At 38.8% G+C, this 25341-nt stretch overlaps 2 protein-coding genes across 2 annotated transcripts in view; one reads left to right on the top strand and one right to left on the bottom strand.

Moving 5' to 3' along the window:
* Positions 1-25341, top strand: part of NT5DC1 (5'-nucleotidase domain containing 1) — a 153524-nt gene that overhangs the window by 9152 nt on the left and 119031 nt on the right. The window contains exon 6 of the mRNA XM_054194857.1: positions 2650-2731. Coding sequence (XP_054050832.1) covers positions 2650-2731 — 82 coding nt within the window. The remainder of the gene's footprint in view (positions 1-2649; positions 2732-25341) is intronic.
* On the bottom strand, positions 9340-16676 carry COL10A1 (collagen type X alpha 1 chain). Its single transcript, XM_054194856.1, has 2 exons — positions 16524-16676; positions 9340-11231 (listed from the first exon to the last, which is right to left on the bottom strand). Exons 1-2 carry the CDS (start codon positions 16660-16662, stop codon positions 9340-9342), a joined length of 2031 nt encoding a protein of 676 aa, XP_054050831.1. The 5' UTR covers positions 16663-16676.

Raw genomic sequence — 25341 nt, 5'->3', positions numbered from 1 at the left:
CGCTGTAAGACTCTTAATTTTGTGCCTCATTAATCTCCTTCCTCTAATGTTAGAGCTTAGAACCCTCTGTCAGATGTGACATCTGTATTGTATTACTTCATTTTATATTTAATTTGGACTCGCACAAATCACCTACTTATTGGGAGAGAAAGGATGTCATAGTGTGTATGTGTCATAAGCTTTGCACGTTCAGTTACTAGTTCATAAGCTGAAACACTCGCCCTGTGTCAGTGCCAACTTCAGCCAGAGAGAATGAAACCCGTGCCGTTTCTCCAGAGAGCTACCAGAAGCGGGTCGTCCATCCTTTTTATCAGCTAGCAGTTCTTGAATATTTTACTGGGCTGCAGGAATTCCCCAGAAGGTTAGCATCAGGTGAGAAAGGTGAAAGGCAGGAGGTGGTAGGCCTCTCCAGCACTCATGCCTGCAAAATGCTGCATCCGAAGGGTTAGAAGCCATCACGTTTTTTCCTCCCACATTTCTGAAAGGAAGTAGAGGCTTCTGTTTCCTGTTCCGGGACCTGTTTAGTTAGGGCTATTTTCTTACCATTACTAGAAAACATTCTAGGATCAGGAAAGTTACCTACTGGAAATAGATGGGAGAACTGCTGGGTTTGGATTCAAAATGGGTTTACACAGGAATTGAATGCTGGGCTGCTCTGCGCTTTTAAAAATGAATCTGCTGTATCGGAGCCAGAAAAGCAGAGGAGCTTGTTGCTGGTTTGGATCTTCGCAATGAAGAGCTACTCAAAATACTGGTAGTTCAGCTAATGAAATCACATTTGATAATCGCACCAAAATCATGGTGGACTGCATGTGCATGCACACAATTTTCTCTCTGCTTTCTGGTAATTGGTCTGTTTTCTTGTATGTCTCGTATGCAACGCCTGTAGATTAGGAAGGAATTAGTTTGACAGCTGTTTTAGTCTTCTCTGAGGCCAGATGTTTTGAAGGAAGTGTACCCACTTTTAAACTAGTATCCATCTGTCCTCAGAAAAGCACTGTGAGGAGCTGTTAGCTCATTGCACCGCTTTATTTATCTTTTAAAGAAACAAACAAAAAAAACCCCCAAAAACAACCAAACCCCCAAACTTAGGAGCAAGTCAGACACGTGGAATACGAAGCGGGTGGACAGTTGAATCCGTCTGTCTCAAGGTTAGTGCTAGTGTAGGCTGGTGCCATTGCCACTAGACAGCTAGGTGCTCCCCAGCATCTCCTGAACACGCCTTTGAATAATGACCTTGGCTAGCAGCTAACTGAAGTTTGACATACATGAAACCTTTTCTCTTTATTAGTTCTTTTATGTATTTCTGCAGCAGTTTGCTATAGGAATGGATTAAAAAAAATAAAAATTGAAAGCCACAGCATTGTATCTTTTCTGCTCTTAACCTGTGGAGCTGGTGGATGATAAGCAAGACTGCCATAGTGCTCGTCAGTCGTGCACAGTGGGACTTGTTTGTGTGACTTGCCAGTTGTGAAATTAAGGGGAGACTGTTCCTCTGGAAGCCTCCATGGCAGATTAGGCCTGAAATAGCAGTTTACTTCAGTACGTATAACCTACATGGTTTTGATTGGTGATGTTAAGGGGTGTTTTTTTTTAGTTTCTGAATGTTTCCCTCTCTAGAAAATGCTATATGCTTCCAAAATGGGTCATTATTCAGGTATCAGTGCAATGGTCAGGGCACAGAGGGCAATGCTGTGAAATCTGTTAACAGTTGCCGTGAAATTTATCCTCACGTAGGTGTGGAAGGCCTGTAACAGCACTACAGAGATACTTTCCATGGTGTACAAACTGAAAGAGGCTATCCCAGCTGCTGAACACCTCTTAACAACCTCAGTAGCTAATCCTCTGCTCTGCAGTATTGGCTGGATGCATAATTGTATTTATTTAATTCAGCTCTCCTAAAACTTCTGGAGTTTGAGAGTGCTGTGGGGCTTGGCTGGTTGAGAAGCTTTTCATCTCCCTTGGTGAGATGCTGAGAGGGCGGCTGAGGTCAGCTGGAGCGCTCCCGTGCCTGGGCAGCTTTCTAGGAATGGCGAGAGGCTGTTCACAAGCACAGATTGCCTTCCCCTGTCTTCCCGCCAGAGCTGGGGTTTGGCAGTCTTCAGGGGACAATGTGACACCGTGCTGCTCAGCCTGGCTTCTGGGTGAATGTTTTGTATGGTGTTTGGGGTGGAGATGTTGGCAGGAGGACATTGCCTCTAAATTATAGCAAAGGATTTTGCCAGTTCTGAGGGTGGAAGGTGATATGAGTGCCAGGCTGTAGATCACGTCAACCTGCTAATTAAGTACAGCATCTGCAGCTCTAGGCACTTCTTTTCCCCAGATGTCAGTGGAATGGCTCATTCAGTAAGTTGCTGTTCTGTCTAATGCCTCCCTTTGCTGTAATGTCTTAAAGAGTTCCTCACAAATATGAATCCTTTCATCTTTCCTGTTCCTCCCCAACGATAACCTTCTGAAGTAGGGAGATAACTTGTCTGCAGTTATCCAAAGTTAAGCTGGGTGCTACTGAGTCCTAATGTCCTATCCTACTAAGACTGTTTTAGTCCAAATATTTTTGTTTATTAATGGCATTTGTGTCACTGTTTCAATATGAAAGCTCGAAATAGCTGATGCTTGATGTAATGACTAGGTTCCTTTTGACACTTACAGCATGATGGTCAGAAAAAATATGACTTCTGGAAGGACATGGTGGCTGCTATCCAGCATAATTATAAAATAACAGCTTTTAAAGGTAAGTGGGTTCACTGAAAACTTACTATAACAGCTGAAAATATTACATGTACTTGCCAAGGCAAATACATTTCAAGTACGCTGTAGGCTACTCAACACAGCTTTTACTTTTTAAGCTTACAAATAGTTGTATAGTAGGCATATGTTTATCCTGGAATAGAAGATCTTTATCATTACCATTTCATTTATCTGGAACTGTTTTGCTATCTTTAATAACACTTGCGATGCGCTCCTTCACTGAATTTAATGGAAAAATGGTTTCTTAACATGATTGGTATAGTAATGTGGACATCTTTGAACTGTATTCCTTGTGTTTTTGTAATCATAAATAAAATCAGAAGTGCATTGGAAAAAAATTATTAACAAATATTTGATAACTTTCTTTAGTGCGCTAGTTTTTTTATTAGAATTCCTCATGTAGTATTGACACAATAGTGAGGAGATTGTTATTATAAACATACTAAAAATTGCAGAGGATTTTTTTTTTATAATAGCCTTCCTCCACCCAAATCCAACCTTATAATACTGTAATATAAATTAGAGTTGGAAAACATCTTGGATACCCTTCAGCTAGAAATTATTTTCCTTCTTTCACAAACTTAACTTCTGAGTTTCTCTTAGGCATATAAAATAAGAAGTTGAAAATAAAGGTTAACCATCTTGTGTGTGCACACAATTAATTGAAACTATTTTTAACAATGTTTTTTTGTAAAAAATACTATTTGCAGCTCAGTTCAGAATTCTGTATCATTTTTCTGACAGTATTTTTCCAATAGGATTACCTCTGTTAATGCAACATTCATAAGGCACAGGTGTAGTTTGGACTCTCGTAATTGACACTTACCTTTTGTTTGCCAGAGCTGTACTGCTTGCTGTATTCCTTTCAAATGGAATTGACAAAATTGTCTCAGAAAGGTTCTAAACAAAAATAGAAGCTGATGTCAGGATGCATATTGTAAAAGACGGCAATATAGTCATAAAATGTTTTGTTTGTTGTTGTTACTGTGTTTTCATTGGAGCTTTGAGTGTGATTGGTAGTTAAGAATTCCTCTAGGAACTCATTCATACATGAAATAAATGTATCCTTTGTTTTCTGCTGATATTAAACCAATGCTAATCAACTGTAACTATTTTTTTAGCATTTTGTTAATTCTTTTTTCAAATCATGAAAGCTCTTTGCTTTAAAAGGTGTGGATCATGCAGCATTTGGCAAAAAGAATAATTTTTAAAAGCGTTTTTTGGAAATGAATTAAATGAAAGGGCAGTCAAAGTCTGATCTTTGAACTCGATTAAATAACTGTTTTATTTGTATATGAGTGTCTGTGTAGGCGTGCATGTGTACATTTATGCATATACCTACCTATCAGGTTCCTATTTGTGTATGTAAGCATGGAATCTGCATACAAACAGATGTGTGATGACTTAGTGCTTTTTGAGTCATCAGAATTGGTACTTAATGTAACACACCTCGTTCTCTATTACAAAAGTCATGAGGCACATGCACAACAGTATTGAAAATACAAGAAAACATAGTAACTGATAGGCATGAGTTATTTTGGATAAAGCCCTGTCAAATCAGAAGTAAAACCATGCAGATTGTATACAGTTCTTTAATATATGAAAGTACTATGCTCTGTCATGCATCGCTTTGAGAGGCCTCATGATGGTCTTGCTTTCCTTTTAATAATGTGGTCCAGGGGATAAAGTACTGAACAGGGAGTCAGAAGAACCAGAGAATGTCTTCCTGTGTCACTTACCTGTGATATTCCCATGGAGTATCTCTTTTTATTCCTGTGGAGTATCTCTTTTTGCTTTGGGTCTCCCTGTGCAATGAGAACTGTACTAATCTTCTGTCACAAGCTTGTGCCAAAGAGACTTTTTTTTTTCTCAGCTGCAAGCTTAACATAACTTCCTGAGGAAACTCCTAAACCTGGCTCCAGCCCAACGTCTACATACCAGGAAGCCCCACCGTCTTTCTTAGCCCGCAGCCTGGCCTGAAAACCACAGCCTCTTGACTTAACTCCATGCCTTGTAGGGGGTTTAACCCTTCAGAGAAAAGCAGTGCTCATTAACAGTTAGTCAAGGTAAAATTTCTAAAGCAAACGTATTAAGAGGTCAGTTGAGGAGACGCAAAGTTCCCGAGTTGAAATGCTGTCTTAGTAGTGCCATTGTCAGTGATGGAGCAGAACGACTGACCATTTTATTTTTTGAAATCCCTAAGTGTTTGCGAGTCACTTTGGTTTGTTGTCAGTGTGCCCTTGTTTCTCTGTGTCCCTTCTCTTTTTCACATGATTTCTTTGATCATAATCAGGTGTCTGGTGGATTTTGCTTTTCATTGTCTTAGCTATGGTAATTGCCTTAGATAATTGCCCTATGATATTTTTTTTGGATGGCTCTTTCAGATAGCCATGATTGTCCTGACAGCTTAATGAAGGGTATTAACCCACTCTTCTACTTGTAAAGAAGAACTGAGGCTTGCAGAGGGAGAGTGAGAGGGTTCCAAAATAGTCTTGTGTTATTCAGATCTTCCTTTCTAAAGAATAACAAAAAAAAAAAAAAAAAAAAAGAGGAGGAGGGAGGGGGATCTATTAAACAATACTGTCAGAAAAGTGTGATGTCAGATAGCAGTGAACACGGATACTTATATTTTCAAAATGGTCATTTCTTACCTAATAATACCTGCAAGAATTCCCTCTGCAATTGATATCCAAGTTGAGCTTTAAAATTTGAGTAATCCGTTTTGTAAATCTTTAACTTATTACTGGAATGTTTTGGAGCTTTAAGGTGATTAACATTACTTTGTATGTGTTTCTCTTAGTTTATATTCTATATAAATTAGTAAAGAGCAATTTTAAAAGAAATGGCATGTGGCAATGTATTTGAAACTGTATAAATATGCAGACAAAGTTCCACAGCGCATTATGGAAACAAAGTTTGATCTTTAGAGGAGTAATGAGGGCTTGAAGTACTGTATAATTATATCCACATGAAAAATTTCAGATTTGGTGATATTTGGACAGAAATTCAATAGTTTTTGTAGGAGGAAGATGCCTGATACAACTTCTTAAAGCAGAATTTTGTAAAATGTCTTCTCTCAAAGGCTGCTTTCTCTCTGTCTTCCGTGGTTGTATTTCCCTATCATTTCCCTGGCACTTCTGAAAACTGTACCATCTGTGTTTATATAGTGAAAGTGACATACTTGTAATATTTCCGATCAGTTCATAAGATTATATTTCAGTTTGGAAGTAAAAAGATCACGGCTAATATGTCAGCAGAGACTTCAAAAATTGCCCATAAAAAGGCTTGATGGGTCTGCTTTCTGGTTTCAAGGGTGCAACTGAGAAGTTTGTCACTGACCATCTTTTACAAAATGGAAAATGATCAGAGAAAGAAAGTGCTAGACTTAAAACCTGGTTTTTTAGTAACTTGCATTTTTTCTTTTATGTGATTGATCAGTATTCTGATCAATACATCAGCATGCTGATGTATGTGAAGTGTTAGTTTGGGGAGGAAGACTTTGGATCTTTCTAAACTACTCCAGTCTCTTCCCAAAAATGTGCATGCACACACACAGACACACACGCACACACACACAGAGGTTTTTTGATTGCAAGTTTATGCCATTACCCTGTTGTCTTGGCAGAAGGTAGTGGATCTAGATGTCCATGATACGTGCATTATATCCTTTATATGCAACATCAAATACAACAAACAAAAAGCAAAGATGCTTTTCTGACTGAAAGGAAAAAGTTCTCCAAAAATCCTGCAAAACATGAGAAATTCCTAGTGTTGACGTAGACCAGTGATGAAAGATGGTTATTTGTCCTAATCGTGAAAATGGCAACAAAGATAGAAGGAAACAAATTTGTTACACTGCTCTGCTGGCCTTTCCAGCTAAATACAGAAGGGATTATTTGGGTGCTTTGTGTGTTTGAACACTTAAGAACTACTGAAATTTGTCTCAGAATTTTTTTTTAAGCCTTTGGAAGTGAGGTTTGTACTATTACAGGCTCTTATGTTTTCATTTTTATCTCATATTGGATTTTCTTTCCTCTGATGATCCAGAAAAGATGTGCTTTTTGGAGGAGCTTCATCTTTAGGTAGATTGCTGATCATCTTGTGGAGAAAAATATTTTAAAAACAAATTTAAAAAGAATCTTACAGACCTTTTCAAGGTCCCCTCTAAATTAAGAATCCAAAGCTAAAATCAAGGTAGAAGTTGTGCTTGTGCCACAATTTGGTGTGTAATCTCTAGTTTTTCAGTGTTAAGAATTGCTTTCTTAATGACTTAGTGTCTGAACAATTATGAAAAGCCTTCAAAAAGATGGGCATGAGGTACTAAGTGGTAGACTTATTTGAAGTCCTGTGTGCTGACGTTAAAGGACAAAACCTGATTTAAAGTGCGTGGACGATAAGGTTTAGTGAACTATGCTTTTAAGAATACTGTCTGGGCCCAGTTTCTTGTGCAGAGAGTAGTTAACTGGAATCACAGAACGGTAATGTACTGCCGAGCATCTCCAACAATTTTAAACATGTGCTTTGGCATACATTTCAGATGTAAAGCAATTAACCAGAAACTGTACAACTACTAAGCAGTATTTTCCAGCTGCAGAGTCCAGTCCCTCTATTTGTTTCTGAAACAAAAGTGCCAGATTGGTTGAATGTATTGGCAGCAGCGCATGCTGTGTTTAAATATTGGAAAGTGCTGTTGAACTAATGCAAATGACTGCACAGGAGAACATTTTTAGTGCAATAAAGAGATAATTCTTAGGAGATCTATAATTAATATTTGGCCTAAAACAGGGAAGTAGAAAAGTGGGAATAGACAATTCAGACTCAAGTGTTTTGAGTTTTATTTTGGCTTGAAAGAAAAGTATTGCAGGATTGCTACTTATAAATTGTGGTACTGTCCACTGTATTATTTCCATACAAACATTTGTGTGCAGTGTTTGTAATAGTAATACCTATTTGTTTGCCGAGGTCTAGTTGGCTGCTAAAATAAGCAGATCTCAAGTTACACTCTACTTAAGCATTTATTATTTTACTGAAGTATAGCCTAAACCACAGGCTTCCTTATCCAGCAACACTTAATAAGGGAGAAAAAAAAAATTCTGTGAAGTTACTTTCTTGGTAGTTCTTTATAGTTTCCAAAATGTTATATAGTTTTGCTAATGATAGATCAACCTAAAGCTGTCCTCGCTTTTTTTATTAATCCCAATGTATTATCAAGTACTTATGAACTTGCTGATTTCAAATGTACACAAAATAACAAGCCTCAGGTTCTGCTTTCATGAAGAAATGGTAATATCACAAAACTTTTAAACATAGGCCTACATACTTTTAGTGCAAGTGATTAAAAACTTCTGTTTAAAAAAATGAAGCTAAAATAATAGTTCATAAGGTTTTGGATGTATATGATACACATTAATGGTAACTGTCATTGGAAGAAATGTATCATCAAACTATTATGGTCTCATAATTTATAAGCGCGTATTTTACTAAGCTATCTTACTTTTTACAATTAACTTTTCACAGTGCCGTAACAGATTAATGTAATGTCTAATGTTTGTGAGATGTGAGTGTATGTAGGTATGGTCAATATGATTGTCTACTGACTAATTACTGTCACCCTCTGATAAATTTACCATGTAAGTAAAATATATTCCCCAGACTATTGCGTTTTAAAGGAATTAACTGTTCATGGAAAATCGGTGCAAAGATCATCTCCAAATATGGGGTGGTGGTGCTGTTCTGATTTTTGTGAGTGTCTGAATGCTTGTGAAGGTATGTTCTTAATGTCTGGATTTGGTGATAGTTTTTTGACAGTACTCTGAATATTGTAGTTTTAGAGAATGTTAGGAGCTTAAAAAATATTGAACAACTTTGTTGCTGCACACTACGAAGTGTGCATCAAAGCTAAGTGGATTTCTAGGCTTCAAATCTTGTTGCTTTTTCATATTTTGAAAGTCCTAGATCTTCAGTAACAGGTAACAATTTGTAAATCTACCTTTCTCCAAGGTAGTTACTCATTAATAAGAAAAATGGAACTAAATTAAAACTGTGATGTGGTATGCACCGTATTAAAGTTGTTTTCTGGAGTCCTGTTTGATAGCTTAAAGATGAAGCTGACAGATAGCAGAATCTTCCTGAAGTATATTATCCAGCTGTTGTAATGACTGTGGTGTATCTGAGACCGTTTAGTTTGAATAATACCTTCAGTTAATTCAAGTATAGTGAAGTATGATCTAGAGTCCTGGAATTGCTACTTTATGTGTTATGAGAAGTGATAGTTAGGAATTCAGTTTTTCTTTTTTTTTTTTTTTAAATAAAAAAAGATAAGAGAGGCTGGTGCATTATATTAATTCATAAAATTTTAATGTTGCATTCAGTTGGACAATTGATCATAATTTGAAACAAATTTCTTATGACAGTTCTCTAAAAACATACAATATTATTCTAAGTTTGAACCAATCTCTTCCACTTTCTTACTCCCTCCTCCACTTCTGTTGCAAAATTGAAGTTGCATGGCCTGCTAATGACTAGTCAGATCAGCGCCCAGTTAAAATGGTCTGAAGGAGAGAGTGTCAGGACAGTGTAAGTGGGATGTTTTTAGTTATGAGCAAATAGGAAACCTGAGAAAGAAGAATGAACGTAGTCAGAGGAATAGAGACCATTAGATTCTGAATTGGGCAGTTGGAGCCATACTTGGTCGTTCTCCATGAGATCGATGACAGCACTGCCGGAAGCCTGGTCAAGGTATCCTTTCTTGTACTCATCATAGGTGTACATGAGTGGGGAACCATTTTTGTAGAGTGCAACCCAAACATTTGTTCCTTTTGCATGGACATGGTAGGAGAAATAGTACAGTCCAGGGACCCTGCAGGTGAAGATTCCTGTTCTGGGGTCATAGTGTTGCTGCCTATTGTACAAGATTTTATCAAATTTGATGGGGACTGTTGCCCCAGGGTAGGCTTTTGAGAGGATGACACTGAAAGCAGACACTGGCATCCCTGTAAGAGCTTGGTTTACTCCTTTCATGTAAGACATTCCTGATAGCTCCCGAGACTCTCCTGCTTTAACGTAGCTTTCGGGCATCTGTGGGATTACGGCTTGGCCGGGGGGACCAGGAGGACCTGGGGGGCCTGGCAAGCCGGGCTCTCCATTGTTGCCTTTAGGCCCAGGGGGTCCGGGTGGTCCCATGGGTCCACTTAATCCTTTTGTAGCGATACCTGCTGGGCCTGGCAGTCCTGGTGCTCCTGGCTCACCTTTTGCACCAGGGGCTCCTGGCAGGCCGGGGGGGCCGATGGGGCCTCTGATCCCAGGTATTCCTGAAGGCCCTCTGGGGCCGGGCTCACCATTGATACCAGGCACTCCCTTCACTCCTTGCGGACCCATTGGGCCAGGCAAGCCAGGTGGCCCAGCGTGGCCAGTGTCGCCTTTCGGACCTGGGAAACCTGGGTGTCCCTTAGGACCAGCAAGACCCTGCTCACCTGGGTATCCTGGTTTTCCCTCTAATCCTGGTAGACCTCGTTCACCCTTGGCCCCTGGGAATCCTGGGGGGCCTGCAGGGCCCATGTCACCCTTGGGTCCAGGTAGGCCATTCTCACCAGGCAAGCCTTTGAGTCCTTGGGGGCCCATGTTCCCTGGTGGCCCGACAGGTCCTGGTTCTCCTGACACGCCAGCTGGGCCTTGGTCTCCTTTAGGTCCTGGAAGGCCAGGAGGACCTTCAGGCCCCCTGTGTCCCTTCATTCCTGGCAATCCTGGCTTTCCGAATCCTGGAAGACCTGGGGATCCAGGCAAGCCTGCAGGTCCGGGATGTCCCTTGGCTCCGGGGATGCCTGCTGCTCCTGGTGGTCCCATTGGCCCAGGCTTGCCGATGCCAGCTTCTCCAGGTTCTCCTGGGGGACCCTGGGGGCCTGGGATACCAGCTGCTCCGGGTGCACCTGGTAAGCCTCTGTCACCTTTCATACCAGGCTGACCTGGAAGACCATTTTCACCAGGCTTCCCTATCCCAGCAGGACCAGGAAGGCCCCGGGGTCCCTGCGGGCCTGGAAGACCCCTGTTACCCGGGCGGCCTGGAACACCGAATCCATTTTCTCCCTTTTGTCCGTTTATACCAGGGATACCGGGCTCTCCCTTCTCACCGGGGAGGCCCCTCGGCCCTTGAGCTCCTGGAGGGCCTTGCGGTCCCGGCTTGCCGGGAACAGACAGTCCTGCGGGGCCGGGAGTGCCAGGGGGTCCTTGTGGCCCTCTTGCTCCTGGGAGCCCAACAGGTCCAGCTTCTCCTTTCTCACCATTTAGTCCTCTATCTCCTGGCTTTCCTGGTAGACCCGGCATGCCTGGCTTTCCAACAGCAGAGAATCCAGGTGGTCCTGGCGGACCAGGGGGTCCTTGGGGACCAGGACTTCCAAAGCCTGGTTTTCCTGCAGGTCCTGGTTGTCCTCGTGGTCCAATAGGGCCAGGAGGACCAGGGGGTCCTTGTTCACCCCTTATCTGCACACCTGCGAGAGAGGGGAAACCAGGTCAACCAGGGCAGCTATGACAGATTTGCAGACTTGTATCATGGTGGTGAATTGTGTGAAGGGTTAATTTAACTTGAACCTCATAGAAGTCAAGTTTCTAATACTGTTCGGTCACCGAGAACCTGATGTTCAGAGCAAAAGTGTCTCAGAGCTCTTATATGAATAAGTATCAAGTGTAAATGAGTTGTGAGCTACAAGGCTGCTGCAATTTTTTTGGCTTCAATACATTTAGGGTCGTCAGAGAGTTTAAAAGATGCTGTGCAAGTAGATGCAAACTGTTAAGGAAGAAAAAAACAGGTAGCTGATTTGGCAAGCCATCAGACTTGCATCTTGATGATGAATAAAACTAGAGAAAGCTTCCTGTGGAGGTGTAGCTGCTTTTCTGAAACTACTTGGTGCTATGTTTAAGTAGTGAGATTTTTGGCTCCCCCCCTACACATTTTTCCAAAAGCAGGACATGGTTCTGTTTTTTGGTAAATGTATGGGTGTTTTATTTTCAAATACTGTCTTAAAGATTTATTTTTTTTTTGTCATAGAAGTTTCACACAGTGGCAAGGTCACCATTGATAATTCATCTTACTGCAGTCAGAATTGGGCATTAATTTCTTTTATTAATACTTAATTTTCTTAGCTACCAAAACAGCAGGTGGAGCCACTTCACCAAATGTCACAAAAAGAGGAATAAAACAACAAGCTCACTGCTTGGTTTTCTGTGGCCTTTGGGGGAGCTTGCAGTTGGAATTAGGATGCCGATTTGTAGGACATTGCAGACAAGATTTAATGTGGATATTGTGAGACTACTTCAGTAGTTTGCAGCAAATTTATGCTTATTTAGAAAAGATCGATAATTGATCAACAATTGGTTCAGCTAAAGTTTGCATTTCAGTCTCTTACAAAGAGAGCAGTGTGTGTGTATGTATATATATAAAAGTTTATGGAGTGATTGTTCTGCTGTCTCTTAGATAATAAATTGTTTTTTCCATTATGGCTAGTCTTGATGAACCAAAAATGAAATGAAAGAGGAAGAAAACTATTCTTGTACATAATGTATTTTAAAAATAAGAAATGTTTGTATGAAATACATTTGATTTTGGTTTTATATTGGATCTGCAAGGTTGCCTTCTTCCTTTATTGCCGGGGGGAAATTGTTCTTCTCTACCAAGTGTAGAGAGTGCATTTTCTTTTTTGCTGATGCATAAAATCAGCACAAATGCATATCACCTTATTTTGCACACCTTCCTATCTCATCCTCCTCAAGGAAATGGAAAGGGAAGTCAGTTGTTAAAATCCTACACATAGAAATAAAGCAATGTCTGTCATTTATTGACAAACTGAAAATGCAAACACACACCCTTCTCAGCTGCAAAGGAGACTGTGGAATCTGTGAGTACCAGTGACAAGTCTGGTGCAGTATTTGGTATCGTACCAATACCGTTGGATTTCTTACTACTGAACTCCCAGATTCATTAGGGTACAATTGCAAGTTGGGATTTTTTTTGTTATATGGGTCACATAAGATATGGCAAATTTTGAGAACTACATTGTATGAAAAAGTAATTTGGAAAAGGCTTAAGCCTGTCAGAATTAATACATACCCGGCAGTGGAAGTGGTGTGTAAGTGTTCTTTACACATTACACATTTTCTCTTTGCCACAGATACGGGAGCTGCCATCAGAGAAAACAGCATACTTAACTGGAGGACTGCAAATTTATTTTGTAGGTTCTATCTATGGATAGAACTTCAAAAACTATCGGTTCACGTCAGAGAACTCAGGCAGGTCAGATCAAAGCCTCAATACAAATACCTAAACAGGTTCCTAAGCTAATGCTGTTTCAGTTGTAAAGCATTAGGATAAAAATATGAATAGGATTTTACATCAACCACGTCGAATCCAAAACCAAACATTTTTGTGGATACTTTGGCAGAAAGCAACAGTGACCCCAGCCAGCTCTGCTCTTTCATAATAATAACTCAAGGACCTGTGTCTAGGCCTACCAAGTGTGTTTTATTATTTAGCCGTCAGCATGGGTTTAATTTCTGCAGGGGCGCAACATGCATTTTATTCAGCTGTATTTAAGTAACATGCAATTATTGCACTTGATCTATTTTTTTTTTGGTGGAAAACTTAGCTTCAGAATGCTTCCTACCATGTTTTAGATGTACCTTCGTATCAGTCCTAGGTTCACAACGTGGTGGGTGTTGCCTCTTTGAATAAGATGCATGTTGTTATAGAGATTTTCTGTGAGGAGCTATATTGTTTCAAAGTTGTGCTGCTTTTAGATTAAAGTGTCTGGTAATTGTGTTGTCTAGCAACAATTATAAGTCCTCTGAGGAAAGGACAGCTGAACACATTCATGAAGTAGTATTTTTAACAGGAAAATTGAAGTAGTGGTTGGCTGCTTTTTTTTTATATATCTTGGCACATATATTGATACAAAATTGGTTTATGTTCTCTGAATGCAGTCAAGGCCTATTTATGTATTGAATTAAGTATGAAGACTTTAGCATAACCTGCGATAATGACTTATTTTAGCATTGCTGAATAGTCAGGCTTAATTCAATGATTATTCTCAACTAGGGCTTTTCAAAAAATTTCAAGCCAAAAAGCAACCGGTTTAAAAATCATGTCCTAGTGTATTTAAAAAATTCTAACACTAAATACATATAGAAAATGAAATTGTATTCTGACTGGAGAGCTGTCAGGAACAAGCTTTTTAAAACTGTTAAAACAATTTCACCAAATTAGATGAAGGTTTAATGGTGTTTAATTGCCAACAAAAATTGTATGATCTGTTACATGTTGTCCTGAGTTACCAGTTTGGGCCTAGACTGAAATTTTAGTTCCAGGCTGCTTTTTGACAGAGTTGTACAAAACAAAAAAGAATTTATTGGTAACTAAGTCTCTAGAAGCTAATATTTGGTGACCAAATAAGAACAGTAAGTTTTCTGTGATCATGTTGGACTAGAAATGATGATCTCTAATAGTCTGCCCTCTTTAAACTCTTCTAAAAACCCTTTATAGGGTGCTTGTTTTCCAGACTGAAAAATAGCAGTGGTTTTCCAGTCCTCCATTTTGATGCTTGTTCCCTGAATGAAGATTTGTCAAGCAATTTTGAATGACTGGACTTCCATGTCTGTAAAACTGTAGACTGTTCCTGCTTTTGAGGTCTAGTATATAGCCTTTATTACCTTTCCTAAATAGCATTTTACACTTTTCACATGTTGATATAATCACTGTCATTCTAAATATGAAGTTTCATGCACATCAGATTCTGTGTTAGTATATAAAGTGAAAACTTAGTTCAGGACAATTAATTTCCTCCTTTCATCCCATTTTCTGTCTACCCAACTCCTTCCTTAATTTGCTACTGGTTTCCTGCTTTCCAAATGTTTTGGCAGGGGAGGGAACCCAGTATGAAGAGAAGTGAAGTATGGTTGAGGATAACCAAGTAACTATTGTACTTCATTTAAAAATAATATAAATATGTAAATGATTCTGAATGAAGTCATAGAAAACCACTATGAAAAGTTAATGAGGGGTGGGGGAGGAAATGCAACTCTAACCCAGTGGGAATAACAATTAGTAAGTCCTCAGAGTAGCTGTTTATGTAAATGTACCTAAATTCAATCTGAGAGTGCTGATAGGATTCCAGAGAGTCCTTGTGCTGAAGGCAAGGGATGAAACTGTGACAGTACTTTGGTACAGCCCAGAAGAACAGTTTGGGGGGTAAGTTTCCCAGGCATGCTGCTTTCACTTGGCTCTTACTGCAGAGTGTTCTTGGAGTACGTGGACTGGAGCTGGTTGGGGTGAGATCAGATCTGCCTCTTTGGACTCAGTGTATGCTGCTCGTGAGCATCCAGTCCATAGGATTAGACTAGAGCTATTCTGAAACAAAACCTTCTAAATGAAGGCACTGTGGATGCTATGTCCTGAGCAGCAACTACCCTGCTCTCCAGATCTGCTTCTGTTGTGCTGCCCTATTTTCTAATGCAGATATAGCCTAAGATGTCCTTTTTTTTCTGGTGAAGAGTTTATTTGCTAATCCTATGTTCTGATTCAGTTTCCTCATTTCTGCCCAAGTATGGTTATTTTAACTAAAAGTAGATGGGATACAGCAAAAGTGAAAGCAAGTCTGAATAGCCTGTTGATGACTGAAAGAAAATAATGCGCGGGTGGGTGTTTACAAGGAAGATTCAGTTCTCTTGACTTTTAGTGATGATAATTTTGAATAGAGACTATTGATCATCCTTTGGGGGACAGTTGATCAAATAAAACCAGCACTAGGAAGTCATAAAGTTTCAATTCCAAGTTTCTAAAAAAGGCTTTGGCCTAAGCATGAAAAAATAAACAGAACTCAAGTAATTTCAACCACTGAGTATAGCTACCCATTTGACTTACAAGGACAGAGAGGATACCCAGAAATAAAACATCACAATGTATGGCATTGCAATTATATATTGCTTATACAATCTGCCATAAGACTGACTTATGAAATTAAGATAATTTTTTTATAATAAATCTAGAATTGTTATATTATTATTAAATTAGTCTGATAATTAAAGTATGAGCTGAAATCACTCATGAAAAATTAAGTAGAAGTTTATGTCACATTTTTATGACTATATATCAATTTATTTTGCCCATCTAGACTTCCTTTGGCCATATGTATCAGATATGTATTTAAATTCATACCTAAAGTCTGTTTTGAGTAGCGATAACATGACAGAATATATAAAAGTTCTTTCTGAATATGGTAGATGACAGGTCTATTGTTAGAAACCCCAGTGTTGAATCAAGAAATTTGAGAATAATTAACATGTTCAAGGCCAGGTTGGATGGGGCTTTGAGTAACCTGGTCTAGTGGAAGGTGACCTGGGGGGTTGGAACTAGATGTTCTTTAAGTTCCCTTCCCACCCAAACCATTCTGTGATTCTGTGTTGTACATGGTTATGCACACTATCATGTAGTATTATTCCCACTAATGAAGGTCAGGTCTGTAGCTGTGATTTTGTTTCTACTCTATATGCCTTTAGTAACTGTGGTAAAAAAAAAAAAAAAAAATTCGTCTGTGACAAGCGTGCATCTTTGTCAATAGGAGCCAACTGCCGGAGCCACTGCCAGTTCTTTATGCAGACATGACCTTATTTTAATAACCCTAAACTGTTAGTGAAAGTTGAATACCAGTAGTATAAACAAAGAGCTTTTGTTTATGTATTGACCCACTAAGAATAATTGTGTTATTTTATTATCAAAAAAGTAATAAGCTTACCTTGACTCTTTACATTGAATGGTAGAAAATGTGGCCCCTTGATGCTGGATTGTTTCTGGTATCTCTCAGAAAAGTATCCATCACTGCCGTGGACAATGTTCAGACAAAACAGCAGCAGTAAGGATATTTGTAAATGCATGTTTCCAAATCAGTTCTGTTAGAAAGGAGATAAAAAGTTTGTTATAAAGAAAAGCTGTTTTGTTTCTTGTGCATGAACAAATGAGCTTCTTGAAGTGTTGGTATCAAAACTAACATTATTTTGTGCTTAATTCCTTCTGCTTTTAGTAGTTGTGAAAAATCTTCCAACAAAAAGGAAATAAGTATTGCAATCACTTCGAATGATACAGCTCTTGTTTAGATAGCTTAGAGGCAATAGACTCACTCTTAGGAAGAGAATAATTTTAAATGGATGCTAGCCTTTCTAAAATCACTGTCTTTAGAAACAGGGATTACTTTCCTAGTTACACTAGGGCTCTGAAAGTAAGTTCAGGAGTTGCATATATCAAAACTCCTGAAATGAAGAAAAGTTTACAGTGGAAATACATAGACACTCTACCACAACCACGTTGCCTCTGTCTAATGCTATAGCAAATGAAGTGCGAAGTCCTGGCTCCTTCAGCATCAGTGGCAAAAATCTCACATTGCCTTGCTTGAAACCAGGCTTTATCTGCAGCCTTTCAAATAGCCCCAGCGGCCCCTAAATATCAACCCCCTTCCCTCCCCAACCAGGAAACATGTATTCTGTAGAAGTTACCTTCAAAACCAAATAGAATAAAGTGAAATCATAACATACCAAAATGTTGTGGAGCTCCAATGCAGAGTGGTAGAGCAGTGAATCCTCCTCTGTTGAGGAGTTCTTCTGCCACCGGTGAGTGAGCAGAAGCTGATGATTTCAAGTGTCACCCTTGAGTATTTATACAATTTTCCCCCTAATAGTGTGACTGTTGGGCATAAGCTCCTCCCCAAAAACCAGTAAGCAGTAATTATCTGTGTGTATATGTGTATTTTTTAGGGGTGGGGGAAGCTATTTTGGGCAGTCATCCTAGATCCTGTTAAGTTTTTTTTGTTTTGTTTTGTTTTTCTTCCCTTGGATTTCTTATTGTTGGTGAAATTGTGTTGCTCATAGTTAGTATTTTCTAAAATTTTATATCCCCTTTGTTTTTAGAACTGAGAAAGGTAACAATGGAAAAAATCATGAACTTGTAAGTAAGGTTGTTAATTCTACGTGCTTCGTTTGGATTTCTCTGTAAATGTTTTACGGAAAGAACTATACATTTTGAACTTTGGTGAGCTGTTACTTTCAGGAGTAACCCTACTAAAGTCTGTAGAGACTACTTAAGTGAGTAATTGTTTATTGGGATATGAGCGTAGAATTTAAAATCAAGTAAGATGTTAATAGGGGAGTCGTAACCTGAAGTAACCTGAAGATTACTTTTCAGCAGTTATTATTTAAGGAGATTGTTATCTTCACATTATATTTCTAGAGTTCTGTTTTGATGCTGGAGGTGCAGTATATGATGTATTTTGCAAGTAATGTTTCTGTATTGTGCATTCTTGAAATGCAGCTTACCTTACCCAATGAGAACTTTGTGTCTGGTAGTAACAAATGTATTGAACTCCATAGTGCTTAAATTTGCAAGTGTTATACAAGCTGATGTTTGTGGCTGGTGGAGCTTTTTTGAGCTTTTCTGCAGTCAGCAATTAACTTCTTTTAAGGTTTGTTCAATCAAATGCAGTTATTGCTGTACTTTTACTGGATGCATGTTTTTCCTATTAAATGGTTTCAGTTTAGTAAATTTAAGCTACTGCTGGTTTACTGTTGGTGGATCAAACTTGATTACAGCTTATCTTGTATTTCTTTTTTTTTCTTTTCCCCTTCAGATTATAAAGTGGTTTTAGCTGTTAAGAAAGTTTGTTAAACCATTCCTGCTAATCTTACAGTGCTTCAGCATCACTTTGATTAGTGTTCAGTACCAAATAAGCAATAGCTTTCAGTCCTTGAATTGCTTGGAACTCTGAAATATCATTTAAGATTGAAAGGCAAAATAAGAGAGAAGAAACAAACCTTTCCCATTTAGGATGGAACTGTAGAACTAAATATATAGCACACTTTGCTTTTATCAAACATTCTCAGCAAAAATACCTACGTATAAATTACCTGTGCCAATTTGCCGTTGCCAATTGCATACTTACTTGACATTGTTATGTGGTATTCAGTCTTGTAGGTGTTAGGTTTTTGGATGTTTTTGAAATTCTTTTGTTTCCCATGCACCAAAGAGTATATCAGAAAAACAAAGATAAATGATATGTGTTGTTACTAAAGGAAGCTGAGCATGAGCTACAAGTTACTATCCTGATGAATTGAGCATGCATTTATTTTTCAAGTTAATTTATGTCATTTGTGGAAGATGTCTGGCGAGTCTTTTGGTGAGGTACAAGCAACATCTATGCAGAAGAACATGTATGCACCCATATTCTGATACCAGTTGTAGAAATATTGTAATCAGGCAAGGGTACTAGCATGTTGTGTTATAGGAATACTAATAAATAACATGCATTACTGTGAGTTCTCATGCATGGTAGGTACAGAAGGGACACCTGTTAACGTTCCAACAAAAAGACTGAGCTGGTGGCCCTGAACTGTGTGACTGTCCTGTGGAATGACAGGTTAACGAGGGCTGAATTTTACCTGCTTTGTGCCTTTGTTTAATTCCACACTCTTCAAGTGACAACTTTTTTGGCTTTTATGTGTTATGGCAAATATCCTAGAACACAAGTTACTGTAATGAAAGAGACCAATGGACCATCAAGTCTATTCTGCTTACAATTGTGCTAATACCGTTGCTTACTAGATGGCTGTACTAGCGTTGTGACTTAAAGACTGCTGCAATAATTTATTTAATGTGTTGTTGAACAGTTCTGTTCGTCCATTCTTCTTCCTAGCCATCCTCTAAACAACACTATGTTCCATTTCTGTAAATAAACCCTTTCCGCTGCAGGGGTCTTCAGCCTGAAGCCAGCTTTCTCCATTGATCTTGCATGCCTGATCTGGTTAGTGGTTTTCAGAGAATGTTTGCATGTCTGAGATGACATTTCTACTCCCTATGCGTGCATTCAGTTCCTTTTAATCTTTTGGAGAAGGAAGCTTTGTCCTCAGGTTGTTTGTGTAACTTCTCAAGGTGCTTCATTTAAAAATTCGTCTCTATAAATTCAAATGAGAATCCAGTCATCCACTTTTGACAGAGGCAGCAAATGTAAGGGCATAGAGTTTATATCCTCCTTGAAGAAATGCAATTCCAGACCCTTTTTTTGGTTCACATAAATCCAAAAATAGCTTTTGATTTGAAAACATTTAAATATACAGCCCTTAGTGGGAAGTGTGGTTGTTCCTAATTTGACAATATTTGGTTAAGAAAGTTAAGAACAGCAGGCGACAGTTTTATGCACACACAGTTTAATGCTAATTTCTAGCCTAATTCATAAATACCCCCAAAGCAGGCACACTTATGTTACAAAAGCACCAATAATGTACGCTGATATTTGCCCAGCAGCCTCACTTCCTGCCTTGGCTCCTTCTGGCCAGGAAGGTGAATAATCTCTGTATGTCTCTACATAAATAGGGATGATTGTGGGGTCAAAAGGTATATACAGGCAAACCCGTTGTCCTTGTGTTTAACCTGAGCTCCACCCTATTGTGCTATCTTATGCTGCTTCTTGGGTTTGAGGTTTTGTTTTTTGTGGGTATGGGAGATTGAGGTAGAACTGGAGTTCAGTGCTTTTGTGTGTTTTCCCTGTTGCTGTGGATATTTCCTATTGGCAGAGCACTGACACACATTTAGCTCTAAGTGTGCATATGAAAGGTAGGCTTCAGTATGTATTTGCACATGCAAAAATATACGCAGTAGACATACTTGCGTATACCTATTTACAGTAACGGCACATTTTAAACAAGGTTATTTGCATACCTGTTTTCAAAGTATAAACGTTCAGATGCTTCTGTTTAATAGTTATGCATTTAGAAAGTTGTCTTTGCTTACAAATGAAGGTGTCTTCGCTCCCTCCTGCTCCCTTTGCCCCGCTGCCGTCATAGTCAGGAATAAAGTTTGATCCATTGCACTGCTCCAGGACTTGCATTTTAGTTATGTATTAGCTGCTCCTTCCCATGTAAAGGTAGCCGTGCTAGATGTTATGGCAATGTAATAGCTTAAGTCCTAAGTCCTAAGCTTAACTGCAGTAACAAGACTCAAAATAGAGTTTCTCTGGACCATATGAAGTAGGTACTGGAATCACAGAGTCTTTAATGCCATTTGCAGCAGTCCGCAGTGTTTCATCATATTTGCCGACTGAGTGTTCAGTTTGTTGTTGAATGTTGTTGGAAAGCATGCACTCGCACATGCGTTCCAAAACCCCCTGTTGCTTCAGTGTCTTACGTCTACACAGTCAGTGAAAACACAGGCGTAAGTAACATGGAAGTGACACCATGATTTGGGAATTGGGAACCGGTTTTCACCACAGTCCTGCAAGTTACTCGCAAAGTGACTTGAATGAGTCCTGCAACTGCTTATGAGGAAGAAGCGTGGAACATCTTAATTAAGCATAAATTGTAATAAAACAAGCAACCACTCCCTGTCAGACACCCCATACCCACCCTCACCCCCCAAAAAAGGAAAAAGGAGGAGCAGAGCTGGGCTAGGTTCTTGTGGTAGTTGGGAACTAGCTAAATATGTTCCTGATGCTGAGGATTTTCACTGTGAATATGCTTAGATTTATTGATTTGACTTAAAATATGTGATCTTGATTTTTGCATCAATCTAAGCACAAACCACATGCTTAGTTTCAAAGAACTGTGAGTTCTTTGAAAATAATAATTCACAACTTTAACACAGAATTTGTCTTATTTTTAGTAGTTGTCTTTTAGTCTTAATACTTTTGTCATTTATAATTACTATTTGTTACAATATGGTACCCAAGGAACCGGGGGCGGGGGGGGGAGGTTTACTCCTTTTGTTTGTCTAGGTAATCTCAGCTGTGAAGAAAGAGGTGAGAATGTGTTGGTGGGGGATTTTTCCTGTAGTTTAAAAAGTAGTCTGAAAAACTTGGAGTAACTTTTTATTGATGGCATAAAATCTCAACACTGCTGGGAGGACACAATTATTTTGCTGCTTCTGGCTCAGTATCTATGACTAGTGCTTTCTGATGTTGTCGGTCCAATTTTGTTATCTGCCTGAAGTAAACTTTGAAGACTCTACCATAGTCTGTGACAAGTTTTCCTCTATTAAAGTCCTTATACCCAAAACTCGTGATAGCTACCATTTTGCAGAGAACTCTAATAGCCTGTAGCATCATCTCTGGTGAAGAAATTCTCCACTCTCCAATTTTAAGTTCTCAAAGAAAGTCACTTAGGAATGTCTAAAAGGAGTTTGAAAGCCTGCCATGAAATTAAAGGTGTAATTGGGTTTTCCTAGTTTGTGGTGCACTTTATGACACTCTGGAAACTCCTAAATCATCTCAACTGCATGGTTTAAAACCATCTTCTCTCCCTCCCTGTCACACTATGGTGAAGAGTGTTTGCATGCTCCTGTGATAGCGGCCAGGTGAGCCTTCAATGAGAGTGCAGAGGAACAAAGTGTTCCACTGTACCTTAATGGGGAAAACTAATGCAGAGGTTTTTCAGCTTCTAAGTGATCACAGTCAAATGAACCTGGAGAAATAGGAAGTGGGAAAATTTGTGAATTCAGTAGCTGTGGGAAATTGTGTGTGTGTGTTGTTTTTGTTGTTATGTCTTTGTTTTATTTTGGAATTATTGTTGTTTTATTTTTACATGGAGGGTATTTTCTGTTCCAACACTAGGACTGCATGGGATTAGAAAACGTCTTGATGAAGAAAATATTTACCTTTCTGATTGCAAAATAAATAAGATTTCAGAATGCATGTTGTCTTTTGTAGTTAATAGAGGCTTGTTGAGGTAATCTGCAGAGCTCTGCAGTCCTATCTGTGTTCGTATTTTGAGATACAATAAAGAATTCTCTCTTTAAACAAATAAAACAAAAGAAACTGTGTTACTCCTACAGGCCTGTACTAGTCTTTTTATAGATTTAAAGTCCTTACACTTTTAACACTTGTAATTGTGGTTGAATAAATGTCCTAATTTCAAGTAGTAATGGAAAGATGGTCTGTATTTATTCTGGCACTGCAAAACTGACTGCTGACCAGTTTGTTCTGTTCAGCTCAGGTAACTGTTGATCACAAGAGCTCTATTTAGTATAGCAATATATTTAAATAGATGACACCCAGTTAAATATTTATAGTTGTATTTTGGCTGAGTTAACTTGCAGAGGCACTGAATAACTGTGCCAAAACCTCAGGAAAAGATGCGTTCCACATCGCCTATAGAGAAAGCTTTGAGACTGACGTGAATTTCTCATGAGTACATTCCTCAGAGTCACGTAGTATTATTGATGAATGCTTTCTAACAACACTATATTGTTTGTGGCCCCATTCAAGATAATCTTCACCCGTCTTAGAAATGTTATGGTACTAGGGTAAAAGATACTAAACAGAAGTACTGGTGTTAGGAAAGATGTTTTCCAGTACCTTGGGTATGCTGCTAGTGTGACCTTATTCCTCCCTCATTTTTATTCCTCCCTCCCTTGCCTCTGAAAGTAAAAACAACAAATATTGTTCAAATGAATGCATTAATTTGAAACTCATAGCAGGTGTGGTTTTTTTCAAGATACTGAAAACACAAAGCTTTTTTTATATGTTGATATTCATCTTCCTTCTCCCACAAATGCTTTTCTGATGAAGCAGTGTAAATGTTTATATATTTAAAGGTTTGGTTTTTCACTAGATCTGTTTAAAAGAGTAAACATGAAGGGGATGGCAGGACTTGTGTCTTCATGATAGAGGAGAAAAGCAGAAGTATCCAGTTAACTTTGCGCACAATTTAGGAAAAAAAAATTTCAAGGGGCCTGACCACTGAATAGCCTAAGCAAATAAGAAAATTTTGCTTTGGATTTTGAGGAGGGGGTTCCACAAAACTGTTTGTGGAGCTGCTTAAACATAACCAGGTAAAGAGGCATCCACTTCCTTTTGCCTGGAGGTGCTCATTTTCAGCCTTCTGCATGGTGTTGACTGCACTCTCAGTTGCGCCAATACAATTGGTTTATGAAGCTTTTCTGTCAGCTGAATTGGTAAGAATTTGATTTGGACTAAAATGCAATCAAACTTTCCTGGGAGTGGTGGAAGAAGGGAGTCTTGTTTTCTGTAGGTCCAGATGATTCACAGGATGTGTTAAATGATTTTTAAGTATCTGAACTATATAATTGATCTTTAAAGATTACTACAAGTGTTCTTTCTTCTTTAGTAAGTTCCTGATATTCTTGTTTAAAAACCCTGATATGTACAGTAAAAAGAGCATTCACATAAAAACATAAAAATGCAAAGATAGTCATATTTCATGGGGAGGAGTACTTTTATGTTTTCTTTAATTCATGCTCTATTTTTCTCTGATTTTTATTAAATTACTTAGTATCTTGTTCTACCTCTGTACCTGCTGGACTCGAGGTTTCTGTCAGGCTTCCCTGGACCACAGTGAATAAAGTCGAAGCCTTGGTAAAAGAAGGGTGGGAACCACTCCTGCTTTCCCAAAGGTGAAAAAGTTCAAGCAGCTTCCTCAGGTATCCCATAATTAGGGGAATCTTCCAAATAGTTGGTGAAAAATAGGTGTAACTGAGCTGCTTTTTCAAGTGTACCCACTGGAGCAGGTAGTCAGTGTGCTGAATAGTCTCATTCATTGACCTTACTACCTGCTGTGGTTTGGACAATTGGCACAGAGTTGTTTTTTAACTTTTATGTTTAAAAACAGGTGCCAAAGGTGGTGACGGGGGGGTGGTGTGTGAAATCCAGACTTTTACAGCCAGAATAAATAAAAGTTGTCTGAGTTCACTTTAAAAATAATACATTTGTTTGGTTTTTTAAGTCTGGCATTTTAAACATTGCTGTTTTCCTTTCATTTATTTTAATTGAAACTTAGGAATGTTCTGTTGGTGGGTACATATAAACTTTCTGTACTCTCTCCCTTATGCAAAATAAGCTTGCGTCCATGCAGCCTAATTGTTCCTGATGATTATTAATAGGACTGGGTTTAGTTTCACTTAGCTGAGATTGGATTTTAACAAGCATTATGTTGTCATAAAGTAGAGGCATAATTACCTGCTTGTAATAAAGTGCTAATGAAGTGGCTGCTTTTACTATTGCAGAAAATGCATCAGGGCTGTGAAGTTTTGTAGTTGACACCATAATACCTGACTCAAATCCACAAGCTTCAATGTCTCCTGCATTTCAAAGGAGAAAAATCACATGAACGTGAAGGATAATTTTTTTAAAGCACTTTAACCTCTAGGCTCTCGTATTCAAAGATAAAAGGATTGAAAGCTAGTTATATGAAAGTGGTTCATATGTGGGGCAGGTAAATACCTCACAAACTACTGATACACAAAAATATCCAGATACCAGGGAAGGACAGGGATGCCTAAACTCATGACAGACAACCTGACCAAACTGCCAGCTTGTTTCCAGTGCTGATAGTTTATGACCCTGCTGTTACTGTGGTAGATGGTGGAAAAATAAAACCGAAAATTGAACTGCCAAAGGTGATCTTAGATGACGTCTGCACCCATTGATGGTGCGATGTAAACAAGAATCTGCATGGAGTTAATGGATTTCTGCTGCATAAAGAAGTAAAAGTGGGTAACTTTGCAAGCAGAAATTAAGCTTTGAGATTCTGAATGTGTAACTCTTGGATTTAGGTGTGCAG

The sequence above is a fragment of the Rissa tridactyla genome, chromosome 3, assembly GCF_028500815.1.
Source record: "Rissa tridactyla isolate bRisTri1 chromosome 3, bRisTri1.patW.cur.20221130, whole genome shotgun sequence".
NCBI lineage: Eukaryota > Metazoa > Chordata > Aves > Charadriiformes > Laridae > Rissa > Rissa tridactyla.
This window is presented reverse-complemented; position numbering and strand designations above follow the sequence as displayed.

Coding starts and splice junctions, on each gene's coding strand:
- COL10A1 (XM_054194856.1), bottom strand. CDS start 16,662: ATGCATTTACAAATATCCTTACTGCTGCTGTTTTGTCTGAACATTGTC. Junction 11,232..16,523: donor ATTCAATGTAAAGAGTCAAG/GTAAGCTTATTA, acceptor CCTCTCTCGCAG/GTGTGCAGATAAGGGGTGAA.